The following is a 17045-nucleotide window of genomic DNA, read 5'->3' on the forward strand; positions in this document are numbered from 1 at the left end:
TGTCAAGAGCTCTAGCCCTGGAGCTGGAAGGCCTTGTGTTAGTACAGGGAACAAAGTCCTGTGAGTCGGGGCTACTCTGGAATCCCTCTCCTGAGAAATGGGTACCATGAGTGAGCTCCTCGGGCATGGGAATGTGGGTGGTAATTCCCATCTTCAGTTTGGCCTGTCTTTTCTTCCCACTCAGCTCCTCAAGATGTGCCCCTCACAGCCCAGAAAAGAACCCAGGGACACTCAATTTTGTGAACATTATCTTTATTCAGGTGCCTGGAGGCCAAATTTGCCAGCCCTATGTCCCATTGCCTTGTCATGGATCCAGCTATGCTGGGAGGGGTGGCGATTGCTCCGGCGATGCCTGAGTGTGGATGGGGTGGGTTGGGGAGGGGTAGATGTCTGGGGTGGACTCAAGATACCCAGGAGCTTTTCAGCCGCAGCCAGTACAAGCGACATTTATACACAGCTCGCATTCGTCGGTGGCGATGGTCCCTGTATAGGAAGAAGGCAGGTTAGCTGAAATTGGACCTCAGGGGTCAGTGGCCACAGATGCTGCTGGCCAGGAGCTACTGGGGAAAGGGCCTGATGATCTTCCTTCCAGAGATCCGGAAGCTCTGGACTCAGACTGAGGGGGTCAGGGCTTAGATTCCTCTCTGCTGTCCTTCCTAGCAGAGACTGGGCAAGGAACTTTCTCTCCTGGTCTGAGATTTCTTATCTGCTACACGGGCTAAGAAACATGACCTGAATACTATAGGCAGGGGCCTGGGCGAAAGGATCAGGGTCTGCTCAGAGCAGGGACATAACTACTTGTAGATTGGACCAGCCTGTGCCCAGCTTTTCTGCATCCTTCTGATTCCAGCTCAGCTGTCACCTCCCCAGGGAGTCATCCCAAGCCTGATCTCGCCAGATCAGATCGATGCATCTCACGGAATCATGTTGGTCTCTTCCCAGAGTCCCTCCCCACATTTGTGAGGTCTTTGAAGAACTTCTCAGGGCTGTGGGATTGGGGCAGTTCTAGGGAGAGCAGGGGCCGTGGCCCTCCAAACTTCCTGTCCATAGCCACTGGGTTGCTTAACAGAAACAAGTGATGGTGGAGAGGAGGGGTAGGATCACATAGAGGGCAGAAAGACGGCAGGGTTGGGGGAGCGGTGTGCCGTGTGCTTACTCAAGGCCTTGAAGATGCTGGCAGCTTCCTGGGAGGCACAAACAGGCTGGAGGTCCACGGGCAAGGCTGGGTCATGGCACACACCAGGTAAGAGGCTACTGGTTTTCGGTTGGGGGTTGGACATCTGCTCCTTCTCCAACTCACTCAGCTTCTTCACCGATTCCAGCTGTACTTGGAAGCCATTGTACTGGGGAACAGGGAGGGGAGAAAGGTCATCAGGCCCTCCCTGCCTAGGAGCAGGCAGTGCCATGAGACTGGGGTCATCAAAACCCCACAGGTCCTCTAGGGTGTTCTTTATGCTCGCGGAGAGTCCAAGCCACACTGGAAAAGCAGCTTGGAGGAGGAAAGTGGAGTCTTAGTTGGTGATCTGTCACCAACAGCACCGGAAGCCTCTTGTTGCAGGCAGTTCCCAGACGGCTGTGGCACATTGTAGGTCACGTGGCATTAGGCACAGGCAGACCCTTGCTCGCTCAGCTCTTGTCTTCGCCTCCATCTAGCTGTCTATCTCTTCCCCATGTGACCCGACTTTCCCATGTGGAAGCCTGGCACCAAGCAGAGCAGCTAAGAGAGCCTTTCTCTGCACTAGCCTGGGGACTCTCTGGTGAGGCTGATTCTCATCCCCTCCTAGACCCTTTTCTTCTTCTCCTGGGAACCCTGCCAGACACAGATGCCAAACTACAGTTGCACAGGGTTGGCAAGACCTGCAACATCCAGCCACACAGTGGCCAGGCCTGATATCATGCCCCACCCATCTTATAGTCCCTGGAAGGACACAGAAGCCCATGTTCCCTTCTCCTGGCCTTTGCTCTGTCTAGAACATGTTGGTCTGGGCCTGGCACTATTCATCCTTCAGTGAGCACAAAGGTTCCTGCCAGGGAAACCCTTCTGTGGCTTGCCCATGTGAGTAAGCACAGGGGTGGGAGCACAGAGAGGGTCTCCTTCCCTTCTGTGCCCCCATAGGACTGACCCTGACCTGGTGCTGTGGACACTCCTGCAGTCTCCACCTAGCAGGTGTCTCAGTCTAGACTGGCTGCTGGACCGAGCCCGGGTCCTTCACCCAAAGGGTAGGCTGGGTGGGGGGGTCTCACCTTGATGTAGACGGACTGTGCACCCTGCAGCAGCAGCAGCAGCAGGACCATGGCAGCCCACAGTTGACTCCTCAGCATGGCTCTGACTCCCATCTCACGCCTCTGGGTTCCAGCTTCCTCTGCTGTCCACCTGGCTGCTACCTGTCTCCTGGCCAGCAGCCCCTTATAGGCCAGGGTCCAGAGCTCTGGTCACTTATTAACTGTCTGACTGGGGTGGGGTTGACAGAAGTCTGGCTCTTTGACAAATTCAAAGTTGGTTCCCAGGAAGGAGGTGGGGGCCACGAGGGGGAACCCAGAGCGTGTGGGAACATGGTCTGCCAAGGGCTCGTCATGAATAGAGTTCTATGGGACGACCTTGGGCCTCTTCACTTTCTGTTCTCTCCTCCACACCTGGGAGGAGGGGAAGTGAAAAGTCAGGGGAGCACCACCAGGGGAAATGATTTGCCCCAGGTCAAAGTGACTCCATCCATATGTCGTTAGCCCAGGTCAGCCTCGCGTTCTTTGAAGCATGCAGGCAAATGGCTCAGAGAGAGGTGGACACACAGGCTGACCTCAGGACTTTCCAGTACTAACTTGGGTTGTTCACCCAAGTCCAACATCCTGCTCCAAAAACCAGAGTTGCGAATAGAAAGGCCAGCCTTGTAATAGGTAGCCTGCTGCCTGCCATTTCCCATCTGTACCCGAGTACCCTGGGTTGTGCGCGACCCTTATCAGAAGGACCTGTACATCTGAGCAGCCGGCAGATCAACACGGCGTGAAAAGAAAGAGCCTGGGTATCATAGAAAGTGGCAGAGGCCCAGTGCCAGCTCTGGAGCAGCTGCTGCGTGTGCCCGGGGAGTTACATCGTGTCTGACTGAGGTTTACTTTACTCTCCGACCCCACAAGCCTATCAAAGCCATCCACAAAGGTGACTGTGGGCAGGATGGGATCCAGCCCCTTGAGTTTATCTTCATTCCCTGGGTGACTCATCTATAACAGGTCCTTTAATCTCACAGCCCACCTCCCCAGTGGGTGAAGGTCAGATCAGAGAGAAGAGAGGCGAAGGTTCAGAGGGTGCTATCACCATGGCCAGGGCCAGCTACACTCAACAGTGGTCCTGCAGGGGCAGGGGCAGGGGCAGGGCTGGACCAGGAACAGACCGATAGGTGGCAGGTACCCCAGCATGGGCCTGAGCTGAAACCACTACAGTCACTCAGATTTGGTGGCTAGATGAAAGCCATCATGTGCTCCATCAGACCAGCCCTGTTCACGCATGTGTGATAACACTGCATCTTCCCAGAAGGCCCAGACTTCACGCTTATCTTGCCTTGAAATAGATAAAGGGCTCAAGTGAACTTTGGAGTTTCTTATGTCTTGCTTTGAATCCAGACTTCGGCCTTTATTCTGTGGAGTCTTTGGAGTGTCAAAGTCTCTTCTCTGCAAGGTGCTAAAACTGTCAGAAAGCAGTAGCTCACACGTCTGAGTAACGCAAGGCATGACGAGGCACTCTGCCCATGCTCCCTTGGGGAGTCGGAGAGATGGGTGGTATTCTGTCCAGCACCCTTACCTGTGCTCAGCCTGGGTTGCTATAAAAAAAAAAAAGTACGAGCCTTGGAGGTAGGGACACCTGGGCTTGAACCGAGCTTCCGGCAGTTACCCACCATGTGACTTTGCTTACCCTTGATGAGTTTGTTTTCTCACCACTGAAGTCAAGAACACAATGACTAACCTAACAGTGCTTGTGAAAACTAACAACTCTTGTCTGGGGAGCGGTGGTCCCTGCCCCCAGATTATCCAATTTTAGCACATGCCCAGGGACACCTGCAACAAAGATGGCTTCCCTACCTGTTGTTTTCCTTGGAATCCTCCCAGACTTGAGGAGGTGACAGTGTTGACCCCCAGCCTCCTGCAGGCCGGACTCAGTGCTACCCTATCCAGAGCACTGGGTTTTCTGAACTGCGTCACCTCAGGTAAGTGCTACAACCTGAGGTTTCAGCTTCCAATTTGTATAAAAATGGTCCCCAGTGTTGGGAATTGTCATGAGCCTGCTTGATTGCCAGTCTCCCCCTCTTCCTGTGGGACAAGCTTTATCAAGGGATAAGAGTCACCCATCTGGTAGTGGTTCCCTTCCTTTCTCTAGCCACTGGCTCTTCCCATGGCCATCTCTCCCTGGGAATGAATCGTGACTTCCTCTTCCACCTGATAAGACTCGAAATTTCCAACCCCATCTCCTGCTAATCTCTTCATGAATGACCCACCATCCATCAAAGCCAGCTTGGTCACAGATGTGAATCCTCACTGTCACTCTGATCAGCTCATTTAGGTCACGTAATGTTACTTCCTTCTTTACGGGCCTGGGAAGCCACTACCATAGCAGCCTGTGGAAGCTCACACAGAGGAGGATGGGGGACAGTTTGCCTCTGTAGGTTTAGCTGTTCCTCTCCCCACATGGAATCCCTGCTTGGTATCTACTTTCATAGCACCGCAATTTCCCCAGCAACACCTTTCAGAGTTTGTTGTCTACTTGGCTGTGGGCTTATGGGCTTTCCAGGTTTTCTGACACCGCCTAGCCCTATCTCTTCAGTATCCTTGGTCCCTAAGGTGCTCACCAGGGGCATCAGGACCCATCCTTGGGCCTCTGTCCTCTTCCTACAGTTACCTACTTTGGTAGTATCATCCAGCTTCAGGGAATTCCATGTCTCCAGTCTCTGGGATTGCCTAGCCTGACCCCCCACTCATCAGTCTGTCTATCTCCTCACCCCGTGGATAATACTACCATGTGCTCAGGTGCTCAAGCTAAAACTCAAGGAGTCATTCTTCACATCACCTTTTCATTTGCCAAATTCAACACCTTCACAAGTTCAGTTATATTGACCTTCAGAATGTTTTTAGATTCCAACCAATCAGGGCTCACCTCCTCCCTAAGGATGAGAGATCTAAGCTATCATCCTTGGTTTCTTGAATTATCGTTAACCGCAGTGTTAGGCAGAGGTCTCCAGAGAAACAGTATCCACAGGATCTGTTCACCTATCGTCCGTCAATCAACCAACCATTAACCTATCTGTCACCTGTTTTCTATCTAGATTTGCTTTGCGGGACTGGCTCCTGTGACCTCAAGACTGGCAGCTCTGAAATCCGTAGGGAGGGTCTACAGGCTGGTAATTCAGCTAAGAGTCACCCGCCCGCTATAGCGAATTCTTATCATTTTATGCTACATTTGTGTCTTTTTTAAATACAGGCTGGACGTTTTCACACTGAGGTGTGGCGAGTTTCTAATTTTACTCACTTCTACCCAGTTCCTCAATGTGATCGATCCACATGTCCACCTTAGGTAACTTCCTGGTGATCCCTTCCCTATGGAGTAGTCAAATATAGCCTGGCCGGCTCTGTTGACCTTCACACCCTGTGTGGACAAAATAGATATCACTGTAACCACGTCTCAGTCAGTGTCATCCTCTGGAACTGCAGCCTGTGCCTGCTTTTGTGTTTTATGGCTTTTGTTTTATTTTGAACTGAGTTTCACTATGTAGACCAGGCTGGCCCAGAACTCACAGAGTCCCTCGTGCCTCTGTCTCCCAAGTGTTGGGACTATAGGTGTAGTGCTTGCTGGAAACACACCACCTAAAGAGAGATTCTATCTCTGTCTCATCTCTGTCTGTCTGTCTGTCTCCCCACCTGTATGTGTGTGGCTTCTGGGAGGAGATCCCAGACCTATTTCTGTCCTGTAGATGTTTCTCCTAGTCACAGACAGGACTCTGTGAAGTCCATGCCTGGGAGCCATCTGGAATCTGAGATCTCAGGGCAGGGCAGCATTCAGAAATGCAGGTGGAGACCCTGTGTTCAGTCTCCAGGTTCGACTTCTCCTCTGAACATCTTAATCTTTGCTCTCAAGACTTTCAACTGACTGAAGCCCCACACCCATGGAGGGCGACCTGCTGTACTGGAGACTTACTGAATATCAGTACTAACCAGAAAAAAAATACTTATTTTCAGAACAACACCTAGGTGGGAGTTTAACTAAACAATGAGCTGTCACGAGTGTCCGAGCTGACTCATTGAGCCCACACTTGCCCCGCTGCTGGCCTTTCTCCAGACATAGTCATCATGATCCTATGACGATCCAGCTTCCCACTTCACACCCAGTAAAACCCAAAGGCTTCCTTTCAACTCTGGGTTCCCTTGGGCACACCCTCTTCAGCTTTGACTTCAGCTCCAAAGCTTTGCTCTTTGGGCTTCATGAACCCCTCTAGTTTCCATGCCCCTCAAACATGCCAAGAACTATGTTTTATTCCGTTTTAGGTTGGTATGCAGGACAATGGGTTTCCTCCTAGCATCTTCATATACAAGGGCCATTGTTCCGTGTCCTCAATCATGACTGGTTCCATTCCCTGGCTGCTGTGGACAGTGCAGGCACAAAAGTGGCTGTGCATGTATCTCTATGGTGTTGACATACAGTCCTTTAGACATATACTCAAGCGCGGTACAGCTGGGTCACATGGTGGATCCAGTTTCTGTGTTTTGCAGAACTCACACACACACTGATTTCCATAGCTGGTGCACCAGTTGACACTCACACAGGCAGTGAACGGGACTTCCTCTTTCCCCACAGCTGTGCCATCATTGGCTGGCATCTCTTCTCTTGATTATAGTCATTCTGACTAGGGCGAGAAAGACTCCAAACGGTTCAGATTTGCATTTCCTTGATGGCTAATGATGTTGAGCACGTTTTCACGCATTTATTGGCCATTTGTATTTCTTTTTGAGAAATGTCTTTTCAGCTCATTGGATCGTTTATTGATTTGGAAGATGTTTAATTTTGGGGCACCTGTGCATGTGTTTTGAAACAGGGTTCTGGTTATGCAGTCGTGGTTAGCTTGGAACTCACTGTGTAGACCAGGTCTCAAACTATAGAGATCTGCCTGCTTCTCTCCCATGTGCCACTACAGCTGATAGAGCTTAAGTTTTACAATTATGTATTTATCCCAGATGTTAATACCTAATGTGATGAGTAGATAGTTTTTCTACCCTCTGTAGTCTGTCTCTGGCTGTTCTCTGTGCAGAAGCTTCTTCATTTCATGAATTAAACCTGTTCAAGTTCAACCCCATTTGTCAGTTGTTAGGATTACTTCCTGTGTTGCTGAAACCCTTTTCTATCTTGAAATGTTTTACTCATTTCATTCAAAATTCCCAGTCTTACATCTCCCATCCACTTTGAATTCATTTCTGTGCTGGGTGAGAGTGACGGCCCAGGTGCTAAGGAAGCTGTATTTTCTCCAGTGTTTGCTTTAACTTTGCCAAAAACTAGTGGAGGCATCTATAGCCACATGGGCTCAGTACTGGGCCCTCCATGGGGCCCACGCATCTGTGCTGGCTTTTGTGCTGGCATTAGGCTGTTTGTTACCATGGCTTGGTGGTATAATTTGAAATCAGGCACTGTGGTCCCTCCAGCACTGGTGTCTGCTAAAGATTGCTTTGCATATGAATTTTAGGATTTATTTTTCTAGTGCAGTGTAGAATCCCACTGGGATTCTGAGGACATCACATTGAGTCTGTGGATAATAGTCAGTCATGCAGCCATCTTTCCGGGGTTAATTCTGCCAGCTCACAGGCATGAGAACTCTTTCCATCTTCTAGTGGAGAAAGGAGAATTTCTTCCTTCAGTAACTTGAAGCTTTCAGTGTGGGGGTCTTTTATCTCCTTGGTATCATTTTTGAAGCGATTGTGGATGAGATTTCCCTCTCTGATTTCTTTTTTGGAGAATTCATTATTGGTCTATAGAAAAGCTATTGGTTTTTGAACGCTGATTCTTGTGTCAATTGCTTTGCTGAAAGTGTTTATCATGTCTAAGACCTTTTCAGTAGGATTGTGTCCTGTGCGAATAGGAAAAGTGACTTCTTCCTGTTCTCATTTGTATCGCTTTGGTTTCTTTTTCGTAACTCATGAGTCTCTTTTTGATGGGTCAGGTACTGACTGAGTATAAATAGAGAGACTGGGCCCATGTGACTCCCAGATCCTAGAGGAAATGTCCTCAGAGTCCCCCACTCAGTATAACACTGGCTACAAGTTTGCCACGTAGCCCTTATTACGTGGAGTCTGCTCCTATTTTCAGCTTTTCCAGGGTTTTCACCACACTGAACTTTGAAAAAACACATAAAAAAAACTCGGGTCTTTGTTCTTCACCCAGGCCTCTGCTCAAATATCAGTCCCTTAAAGAGATCTTTCCTGACCTTCCTCTTGAGGGCTGCTTCTATCTGTCTGTCTATATCATCACCATCATCTGTTTATCTCTTTTTCTATCTACCCGCTCATCCATCCATCCATCCATCCATCCATCCATCCATCCATCCATTCACCCATCCTCCCATCCATCCATCCACCCATCCACCCATTGATCCATCCATCCATCCATCCATCCATCCACCCATCCATCCATCCATCCATCCACCTGCTCACCCATGAATCCATCCATCCATCCATCCATTCACCCATCCTCCCATCCATCCATCCACCCATCCAACCATCGATCCATCCATCCATCCATCCAACCATCCATCCATCCATCCATCCATCCATCCATCCATCCATCCATCCATTCATCCGCTCATCCATCCATCCATCCATCCATCCATCCATCCATCCACCTGCCCATCCATCCACCTGCCCATCCATCCATCCATCCATCCATCCATCCATCCATCCATCCATCCATCCATCCACCTGCCCATCCATCCATCTTGCACGTTTCTGTTGTAATGAAAGCTGTTGGAATTTGGAATTTGCCTGTTTGGTTCTCTCAAATCAATATCTGGCACATGATCAGTGCTCAGCAAATACTTAAAGTACTGAATGATTAACCACAAACAATTCAAGCATCAATTCCACCCGCGCATGTGTGTTTAGTCTTGGGAGTTCCTCGCCTCCCAGAAGCCACAGCCATCCATGCAGTTCCTTCCCGGCACATGGTGGCTGCTCAGTAACTACTTGTTATTATTTTCATACTTGTGAAACAATTCCCAGAAACAGATCCTTTCTGGGTGCCACGTGCATCTCAGACTTGGGGTTTCTCAATAATTTAACTTCTCAGTGGCAGCATCAGCATGAGAGCTGTGACGAACACCTGGGATGGAAGCCACGCGGCAGAGCCAGCGGCCACCTGGGCAGGACAGGCAGAGAACGGTGGGAAAGACTGGGTCCTAGAGCCAGTCTTTAAAGTCAGAGTCCATGGGATTTTCTGTGTACCTGGGTATAAAGGCTGAAGGAAGAAAGGAGGCCAGGACAAAGCTAAAGTCATCCCTAGTTAAACACTGAATGTCGCTCTTGACAAAGGTGAGAAGAAGGAATGAATCGGGCAGGTTGAGGGGGGGAGCATTTAGTCTTGACAATCAAATCTGAGACACCTGCAGACATGTGAGTGGAGACAGAAATGTCACCAGCGTGTATCTGCTTCTTGGAGTCCCAAACCTAGATCAAAGAGAGTGACTGGCTGGAGAGGAGAGGATCCGTGGCATTGGAGCTGAGGCCTGGGAGAAGGAGCAGCAGCGGAGAGGAGGAGCAGCAGGGGAGGGGAGCAGCGGGCCAAGAACAGCAAAAGTGGTTTAGCCAGGGGTGACTAGCTGGGGCAAAGGCTGTGGCTGACACCAGGAAAAGAGATGACTGAGAAGTCCTGGGTTTGCTGTCGTAGAAGTCACTGGTGACCCTAGAAGATGGAGTCTGAGGACAGCAGGCATGAAAGCGCGAGAGAATGAGAGGAAAACTGGCGGAAGTGGGACAGGTGTGTTTATTAGACCCTTTAACCCAGCGGATAAAGTCGAGGGGGCGATATGGGTCCACACCCGAACAGAGCTGCCCTGGAAGACCCCGTAGAGCTGTAGAAATCACAGTGTGGAGGATTTTCCTGCAGCCCCTCAGAGGAGCGGGTGACCTAAAATAAGGATTGATTTTTGTCATGGCTGCCAGGAAACCCAGAACTGTGGCCCCAACATTAGCAGGTATCTTGAGCCTCATTCAATCTCTGAGTCTTCCCCTTTGATTCTACTCCCAGGCTACACACACACACACACACACATCTTTCAGGTTTATTATATTCTTTCCAGGTTCAAGGTCCTCATCCCAGTTGGGGGTAGTGGGAGATGTGTTAGGTACACGGCAGCCACAGGAAGTGGGTCAAGGCTGCCCCCTCGTGATGAACACGGAGCACTGCAGGACAATGGCTGAGCTTTGTGGAAAGCCAGATGGTGTCCTACCCCCACGACAGGGAAGTGTGGTGCCCTTTAAGGTGCTGTCTCAGAAAACCAGTGTGGTCATTGGGGGAAGTCCCTGCTGGTGCCTTGAGGTGGTAGCCACTGAGGCAGAGGCTGAGCCCAGGGCACTGGCCTGTTGCTGAAACTGGGTTTGGGGGAGCCAAGGACAGTCAGGTAGAAGGGGAACCTTACTGAAGGATGACATGCCTCCCCTAGAGTCCAGATTTGCCCAATGAAAACTGCCAGGTTGGGGTGACAGCGAGGGCCTCTGACAGCATCTCAGTGTTTCTGGCTTTCTCCCCTGTGATAGTTGGCAGATGTGGTGTGGTGTGTGTGCATGCGTGCGTGCGTGTGTGTGTGCGCTGTGAAAAGGCGTGCATCTGTGCGTGAACACGCATGCTCACGCACAGACCTTTGTGGGAACATGTATGGGAATGTGCAAGCATGCACGAGAGAGTATGGGACATGTATATATAGGAGAATGTGTGTGTCCATGCCAGTGTGGCGATGATGTGTGTGTTCCTGTCTGTATGTGTGACAGTAAGGACATGTGTGAGCTCACATGTGGGTGGACATAGTGTGAGTAGTGTACAGGGATGTGTGTGTGTGCTAGTGTGTTTGTGAGTGTGTGTGAGTGTAGGGGATCCTGGAGGTGAGGCCACACCTGCTGAACTGTGGAGGAGGGCAGGTGGGAACATGGGTTCCCTCTGTGTTGGAAGCTTTGCGGGAAGACTGATGGTACGGAAGGATGGGGTTTGGAGCTGGGGCAGGCAGGCCTGACACCACGGTCTGGGAGCCTGTTAGTTGATAAAAGGCCTGGCAGCCCCTGTGGTCCATCAAAGAGTCCTCTCCTTTCTTCTCCAAACACCCCGTCTGTCCCCAGCAGCTGTCTGGAGGCTGTGCCTGGAGCTACAGTCTGGGAAATGAAGTGGCTGAGCCACATCCTCCTTGAGCACCAGCTCCCTCTGATGGTAGATGGAGGCCACTCCCCTGACTAGGAAGCAGGGCAGTGAGGGGTGGGCAGTGAGGGGTGGGCCATGAGTGCCTCCTGCACTAGGGGCTCATGGGAAGTCCTGTTCTGAGCACACGGGTCCTTCACACATCAGAGGTGGCTTGGAAGACATGGCCACAAGGAGGCTGATGGACTCAGAGATCACACAGGCAGCTGTGGGTGTGGCACATGGCATGTCCTCCCTGTTGGGCTCTTAGATCTCTGACAGCTGTTCCTGCATTTTCTTGCCCTCCAGATGTCCCCGCCAGGGGCTAAGATGAGAGAAGGAGGAGATCTTTCTAGTCCATGAATATGTCCCACAGAAGGACCTGGATTCCTGGAGCCTCAAAGAGGTAACAATGTTGGTTCATGTGACTCCCACCCCCGTCCCCCACCACCAGCATATGAAATGGTCAAGTTCCATTTTGCATTCAGTCAGCAAACATGAGTCAGACTCAGAACTTGTGTTGGGCACCAGGGCTCAGGCATGGACAAGGTGCTTCATGCCTGCAAAAGACCGGGAGGAGGGGGACAGATGAAGACAGGTGTGGGGGATGCGGAGGTGGCTGTGCAGGGACTCAGGCATGATGAGTGGGGTGTTTAGTAAGTGGGGGGACCCAGTGACAAGGAAAGAGACTATCAGCTCTCCTCCAGCCAGAGCTGATGTCACAGGCCTGGAGTTCTTCTGGGGTTCATCTGTTCCGACCCCAGCCTAAAACCAGTCCAGACTGTGGGCCCATTCCCAAGTGCCCCAGGAGAATTCCAGCAGTATTGGTCCCTGCCCTGTAACGTGGCATCGCCCTCTGTGTTCATCATATTCATTTCTAGTGGAACCCCCATCCACAGTGAGACTCCATCCTCAGTGGAGTTGGGATTTATTCTCTCATTTCTCAGAGACCCCAGCGTCCAGGCGACCCTACCCATGGCTACAACCGATAGCATCTTTGCTGACTCTGGAGTCTGGAGTTCTTTGTGCATAGCACCCAGTCTGCATGGCTGAGGAAACCCTATAGCTGCTGAGTCAGGGGCCTGGGTGCCAAGCGACATTGAGCACTGTAGGTGGGGGTGAAACACAAATTCCCCTGCACGTACAGGAGCCAGGGCCAAGGCGCAGCTGTCATGGACGCCGTCAGATCTGCAGTTGCGATAATTGTGAAACTTGATTGCTCTGTCTTGGGGACTTCTTAGAGTCCAACGCCACAATACAGTCAATCAGACTAAGCCATCAAATGTCAAGCAGCAGCTAATGAAGCATTCATGGGCCTGGGAGAGAAATCAGGCAAGCTCTTATTTCAGGATTATCCCTCCCAAATATTGAATCTGAACTGTAAGCAGAATTCTCTATAATCTCCACCCCTTCCCCTCGTGGAGACCATTGGCATTCATGGCACGTCGTAGCTTTCTGGAGAGAGGCTTGACAGGCGGACTTGCTGTTTCCCAGAGGAGTGGGGTCTTGGGGCATCAGCAGAGGAGGGAAGCAGGGAAGCAGGCAGGGGCTGCTGGGAATCCCCCTCCCAGGCTCTGCCTAGGAAACTGGGGTGGCTTGACTGCCAAGAGCACCTGGCAGCATCCTTGCCAACAAGCACAGAGGAGGGGAGTCTGTATTGTGGAGGGGGGAGTCTGCGGTGTGGAGGGGGGAGTCTGCGGTGTGGAGGGGGGAGTCTGCGGTGTGGAGGGGGAGTCTGCGGTGTGGAGGGGGGAGTCTGCGGTGTGGAGGGGGGAGTCTGCGGTGTGGAGGGGGAGTCTGCGGTGTGGAGGGGGAGTCTGCGGTGTGGAGGGGGGAGTCTGCGGTGTGGAAGGGGGAGTCTGCGGTGTGGAGGGAGGGAGTACTAGTCACATTTCTCATCTCTGTGGTAAAATACCGGACTAAGGCAGTTTGAGGAAGGGAAGGAAGGGATTATTTTTTGTTATTTTTCGGCTCAGTTTGAGATTATGGTCCACCATGGTGGGGAGGCATGGCAACAGGAGCTTGAGGCAGGTTGTCATGGCATCCAAAGTCAGGAAGGAGAGAGAGAGAGAGAGAGAGAGAGAGAGAGAGAGAGAGGTGAATGCTGGCCTCACGTGTTTTATCTGGTCCAGGACTCTCATTACAAAATGGTGCTGCCCACGTTTAAAATGGGTCTTCACACCTCAACTAATCTAAGAAGAAAATTCCTCATGTTCCTGATGATTCTATATCCTGTTAACCAAGCTGACAGTCAAGACTGTCCATTGCATTCTCCCCTGAGTGGAGCCAACACTATGACGTGACTCTCTGTCTCTCTATCTGGGGTCTGTAGACATGTTCTTGTGCCCCTTGGACACATCCAGCTCGAATTTTGTAGTAATAAGGAGCGGCGGCAGGGCTGCGTCCCCAACACCCCAGCCGCCTGCTCGGCTAGCTTTTGCCCAAAATAACACACAAACTGTATTCATTTAAACACTGCTTTGGCTCATTTCTACCTAGCCTCTTCTAGGCTAACTCTCGCACCTGGACTAGCCCATTTCTTATCATCTGTATAGCACCGGTCTTACCGGTCTTATGCGGGCCCCTTACCTGGAGCATCCCTCCCCCAGAGCACAGCTGCTCCTTACTGAGGTGTCCTTCCTTCCAGCAAGTGTTCTTAAGGCAGTTCTCAGTGGCTGTTTAGAGCCCCTCCTCCAAGATGGTCCTGGCTGGTAGATGGTCACAGGCACAATGCAAATTCAAACCTCACTAGGGGGTGCAACACACCCACAGAACAGCACAACTGAGAAGAACTGTAGTGTTAGCATGGGTATGAGCAGCTGGAACTTGCCCAGGCTTCCGGAAGGAACGTGAAAAGTATGGGCATTGGGGTGAGCAGTTTGTTAATTTCCTAGAGAGAACGTTAGAGTTGTGCTTACTTTCTGAGTCAGCTATTTCCTGGGTACTCCCAGACGTCCAACCAAGAGAACTGTAAATACGCGTGTCCAGAGTGTATCCACAAAGAGGTGAGCCTGAGTCCGCATTGCAGGTCTGTTTCTCTCTTCAGCCAAGGAACAGATAACCCAGCTTGTGTATAGTCACACAATGGAATACCACTCGGCAATGAAAAACAGTATGGGCACTTCATGGATGAATCCCAAAATACTTGTGCTGAATGCAAAAAAAAAAATGTAGATTTCTACGGCTTCATCATGTCCTATATAAGAAGTAAGCTAATCCACATGACAGAAAGTAGATGGGTGGTTGGGCGTGGGGGAGAGGGGAGTATCGTACCCCTTAGGGTCTGAGAAAATGAGAGATAGATTGCCATGTTCAGCATTGTGACTGTGGCAGAGACTCGTTCAGTCTGTCTCTGACTATGGGACTTGTGGAGAAATGTTGTCTCAGAAAGCTATGAAAACTAAAAAACCCATGAAGAGTGAGGGGCTTGGATGTGAAGGGCCTGGGGAGTCCAGTTCCAGGGGCCTCTTAAATAACTATTTTACTTTTTTTTTGATTTATTTATTTATGTATGTATACAGTGTTCTGTCTGCATATACACTTGCAGGCCAGAAGAGGGCACCAGATCTCATCACTGATGGTTGTGAGCCACCATGTGGTTGCTGGGAATTGAACTCAGGACCTTTGGAAGAGCAGGCAGTATTCTTAACCACTGAGCCATCTCTCCAGCCCCTTAAATAACTATTTTAAAAATGAAATCTGCAGGGCTGGCGTGTCACAGGCTTGGCAGATAAAGGCACTTGCTGCCAAGCCTGATGACCTGAGTTTGGTCCCTAGGACTCACATGGTGGAGGAGAAGAACCGAGACCTGCAAGCTGTCCCCAGGCCTTTACAATGGTGCTGCGGCTCGGGCACGTGTGCGCGTACACACACAAATAAGTAAGACAAAAATCAAGCAGAATTTCTGGTATAGGCCAGGCCCAGGGCTAGGCACCTCTGATTTGTTTTCTCAGGAAGGGCAGAACTTGTGTATAAAAATGTTCTTCAGAGGGTTCGAATCAGCAGTGGCTCCTCAGAGGGCATGTGGGGAGAGCCCTTCTAACCTTTATTTTTATGTGCATTGGTGTGAAGGTATCAGACCTCCTGGAACTGGAGTTACAGGCAGTTGTAAGCTGCCATATTGGTGGTAGGAACCTGAGTCTTCGGGAAGAACAGTCAATGCTCTTAACCACTGAGCCATCTCTCCAACCCCTGGGGAGAGCCCTTCTAATCTCAGTTCCATTTTCTGTTGTTCTGGCCTTTTAGACAGTGAACCAAGTCCTAGCCCCCTCATTGCTGAGTGCCGTTGAAAGGCACACACAGTCACAGATGCTCTCAGTTGGCTGAGTCATCTGCTGGAAGAACTGAGAGGCAGGTGTGTCCTGGAGGGCCAAGCCTGGGTGCTTTTTCTGCAAGAGGCTGGGCTGTCTCATGCATGCTGCAGTTTGGCCTCTATGGAGGCAGATGGCAAACCAGTCAGGCTGTGTGCTGGTTCACATCTGTGAGCTTGCGCTCTTTGCACGAACTTGAGAGGAGAGTCTAAAATATGTATTTTAGTTTTAATTACTCTGGGATGTGTGTGTATGTCCATGTATGTGTGTACGTGTATATATGGTGTGTGTGGGAGTACATGAGTGTGTGTGTGTTTGTGTGTGTGTGATATGGAATAATTCTTTTATACACTGTAAAGATTTGTCACTTGAATTGGTTTAATGAAAAACTGACTGGTCCGTAGCCAGGCAGGAAGTATAGGTGGGTCAACCAAACCAAGGATGCTGGGATCAAGAAGGATGAAGTCAGGGAGAGGCCAGCAGACATAAAGGAAACAAGTGTAGAAAATGAGATAACAAGCCATGAGCCACGTGGCAGAGGGTAAATAAGAAATATGCATTAATTTAAAGTGTAAGAGTTAGCTGGTAACAAGCCTGAGCTATGGCTGAGCATTTATAATTAATATGAAGTTTCTGAGTGGTTATTTGGGAGCACTGCCAGGACAGGAAAACTCTGCTAACATGTATGTGTCATGCATATGTTGGAGATCCAACTCAGGTCTTCTGGAAGAGTGGCATTCACTCTTAACTAATGAGCCCCTGCTCCAGCCCCATGAGAAAAGATTTTTAGTGATACTCAGAAATGCTGTGTGACAGAAAATACAATTGGACCTTACCCTCCAGCCCTGATGGATCAGGGAAAAGATAGACACCTTAGCAGGTGCCACTGGGCTCCTCGCTGCCTTCAGGAAGCCGATGCCATGGAGTCCTTTTCTCCTGGTCTGGAAGTTCATTGAGGACTTCTGTTGGACTGCTGGTCATAGGTTGAGCCATCGCTAAGAGGCTGTGACACAGAGGACAGTGGAGACCACGGAGGTGAACAAGCCCAAGTAGCATCAGAGAGAGATCAAATGAGCAGATGAGTGTTCCACTCTCCGGGTTCATGTAACTAGGATCACTGCTCCCCGTTTTGCTCAGATGATGGTGTGTGGGGAGGGTGCTCTAGGCAACAAGGGATGCTGCTGAGTACAACCCTTGCCTCTACCTGTATAAACTGCGAACAAGCCTTATCCAAGGTATGGCTGAGGGGAAGGATTTTATTGTAGATGTGAGGGTAGGAACAGTCAGAGGCATCTGGAAGGGTCCAGAGAAGGGAGAGAAAATAGCACACTGAA

At 50.5% G+C, this 17045-nt stretch overlaps 1 protein-coding gene across 1 annotated transcript; it reads right to left on the bottom strand.

Annotated features, from left to right (window-relative positions):
• Positions 1–357: 357 nt before the first annotated feature.
• Positions 358–2426, bottom strand: Guca2b (guanylate cyclase activator 2B). Its single transcript, XM_075945337.1, has 3 exons — positions 2245–2426; positions 1157–1343; positions 358–483 (listed from the first exon to the last, which is right to left on the bottom strand). Exons 1-3 carry the CDS (start codon positions 2335–2337, stop codon positions 422–424), a joined length of 342 nt encoding a protein of 113 aa, XP_075801452.1. The 5' UTR covers positions 2338–2426; the 3' UTR covers positions 358–421.
• Positions 2427–17045: the final 14619 nt, after the last annotated feature.

Source organism: Microtus pennsylvanicus, chromosome 13 (assembly GCF_037038515.1).
Source record: "Microtus pennsylvanicus isolate mMicPen1 chromosome 13, mMicPen1.hap1, whole genome shotgun sequence".
NCBI lineage: Eukaryota > Metazoa > Chordata > Mammalia > Rodentia > Cricetidae > Microtus > Microtus pennsylvanicus.

Excerpts from the sequence above, each read along its gene's own strand:
- Guca2b (XM_075945337.1), bottom strand. The coding sequence starts at position 2,337 with ATGGGAGTCAGAGCCATGCTGAGGAGTCAACTGTGGGCTGCCATGGTC. Across the intron at positions 1,344-2,244 it reads CACAGTCCGTCTACATCAAG|TACAATGGCTTCCAAGTACA; the intron begins GTGAGACCCCCC and ends CCTGTTCCCCAG. Across the intron at positions 484-1,156 it reads CAGCATCTTCAAGGCCTTGA|GGACCATCGCCACCGACGAA; the intron begins GTAAGCACACGG and ends CTTCCTATACAG.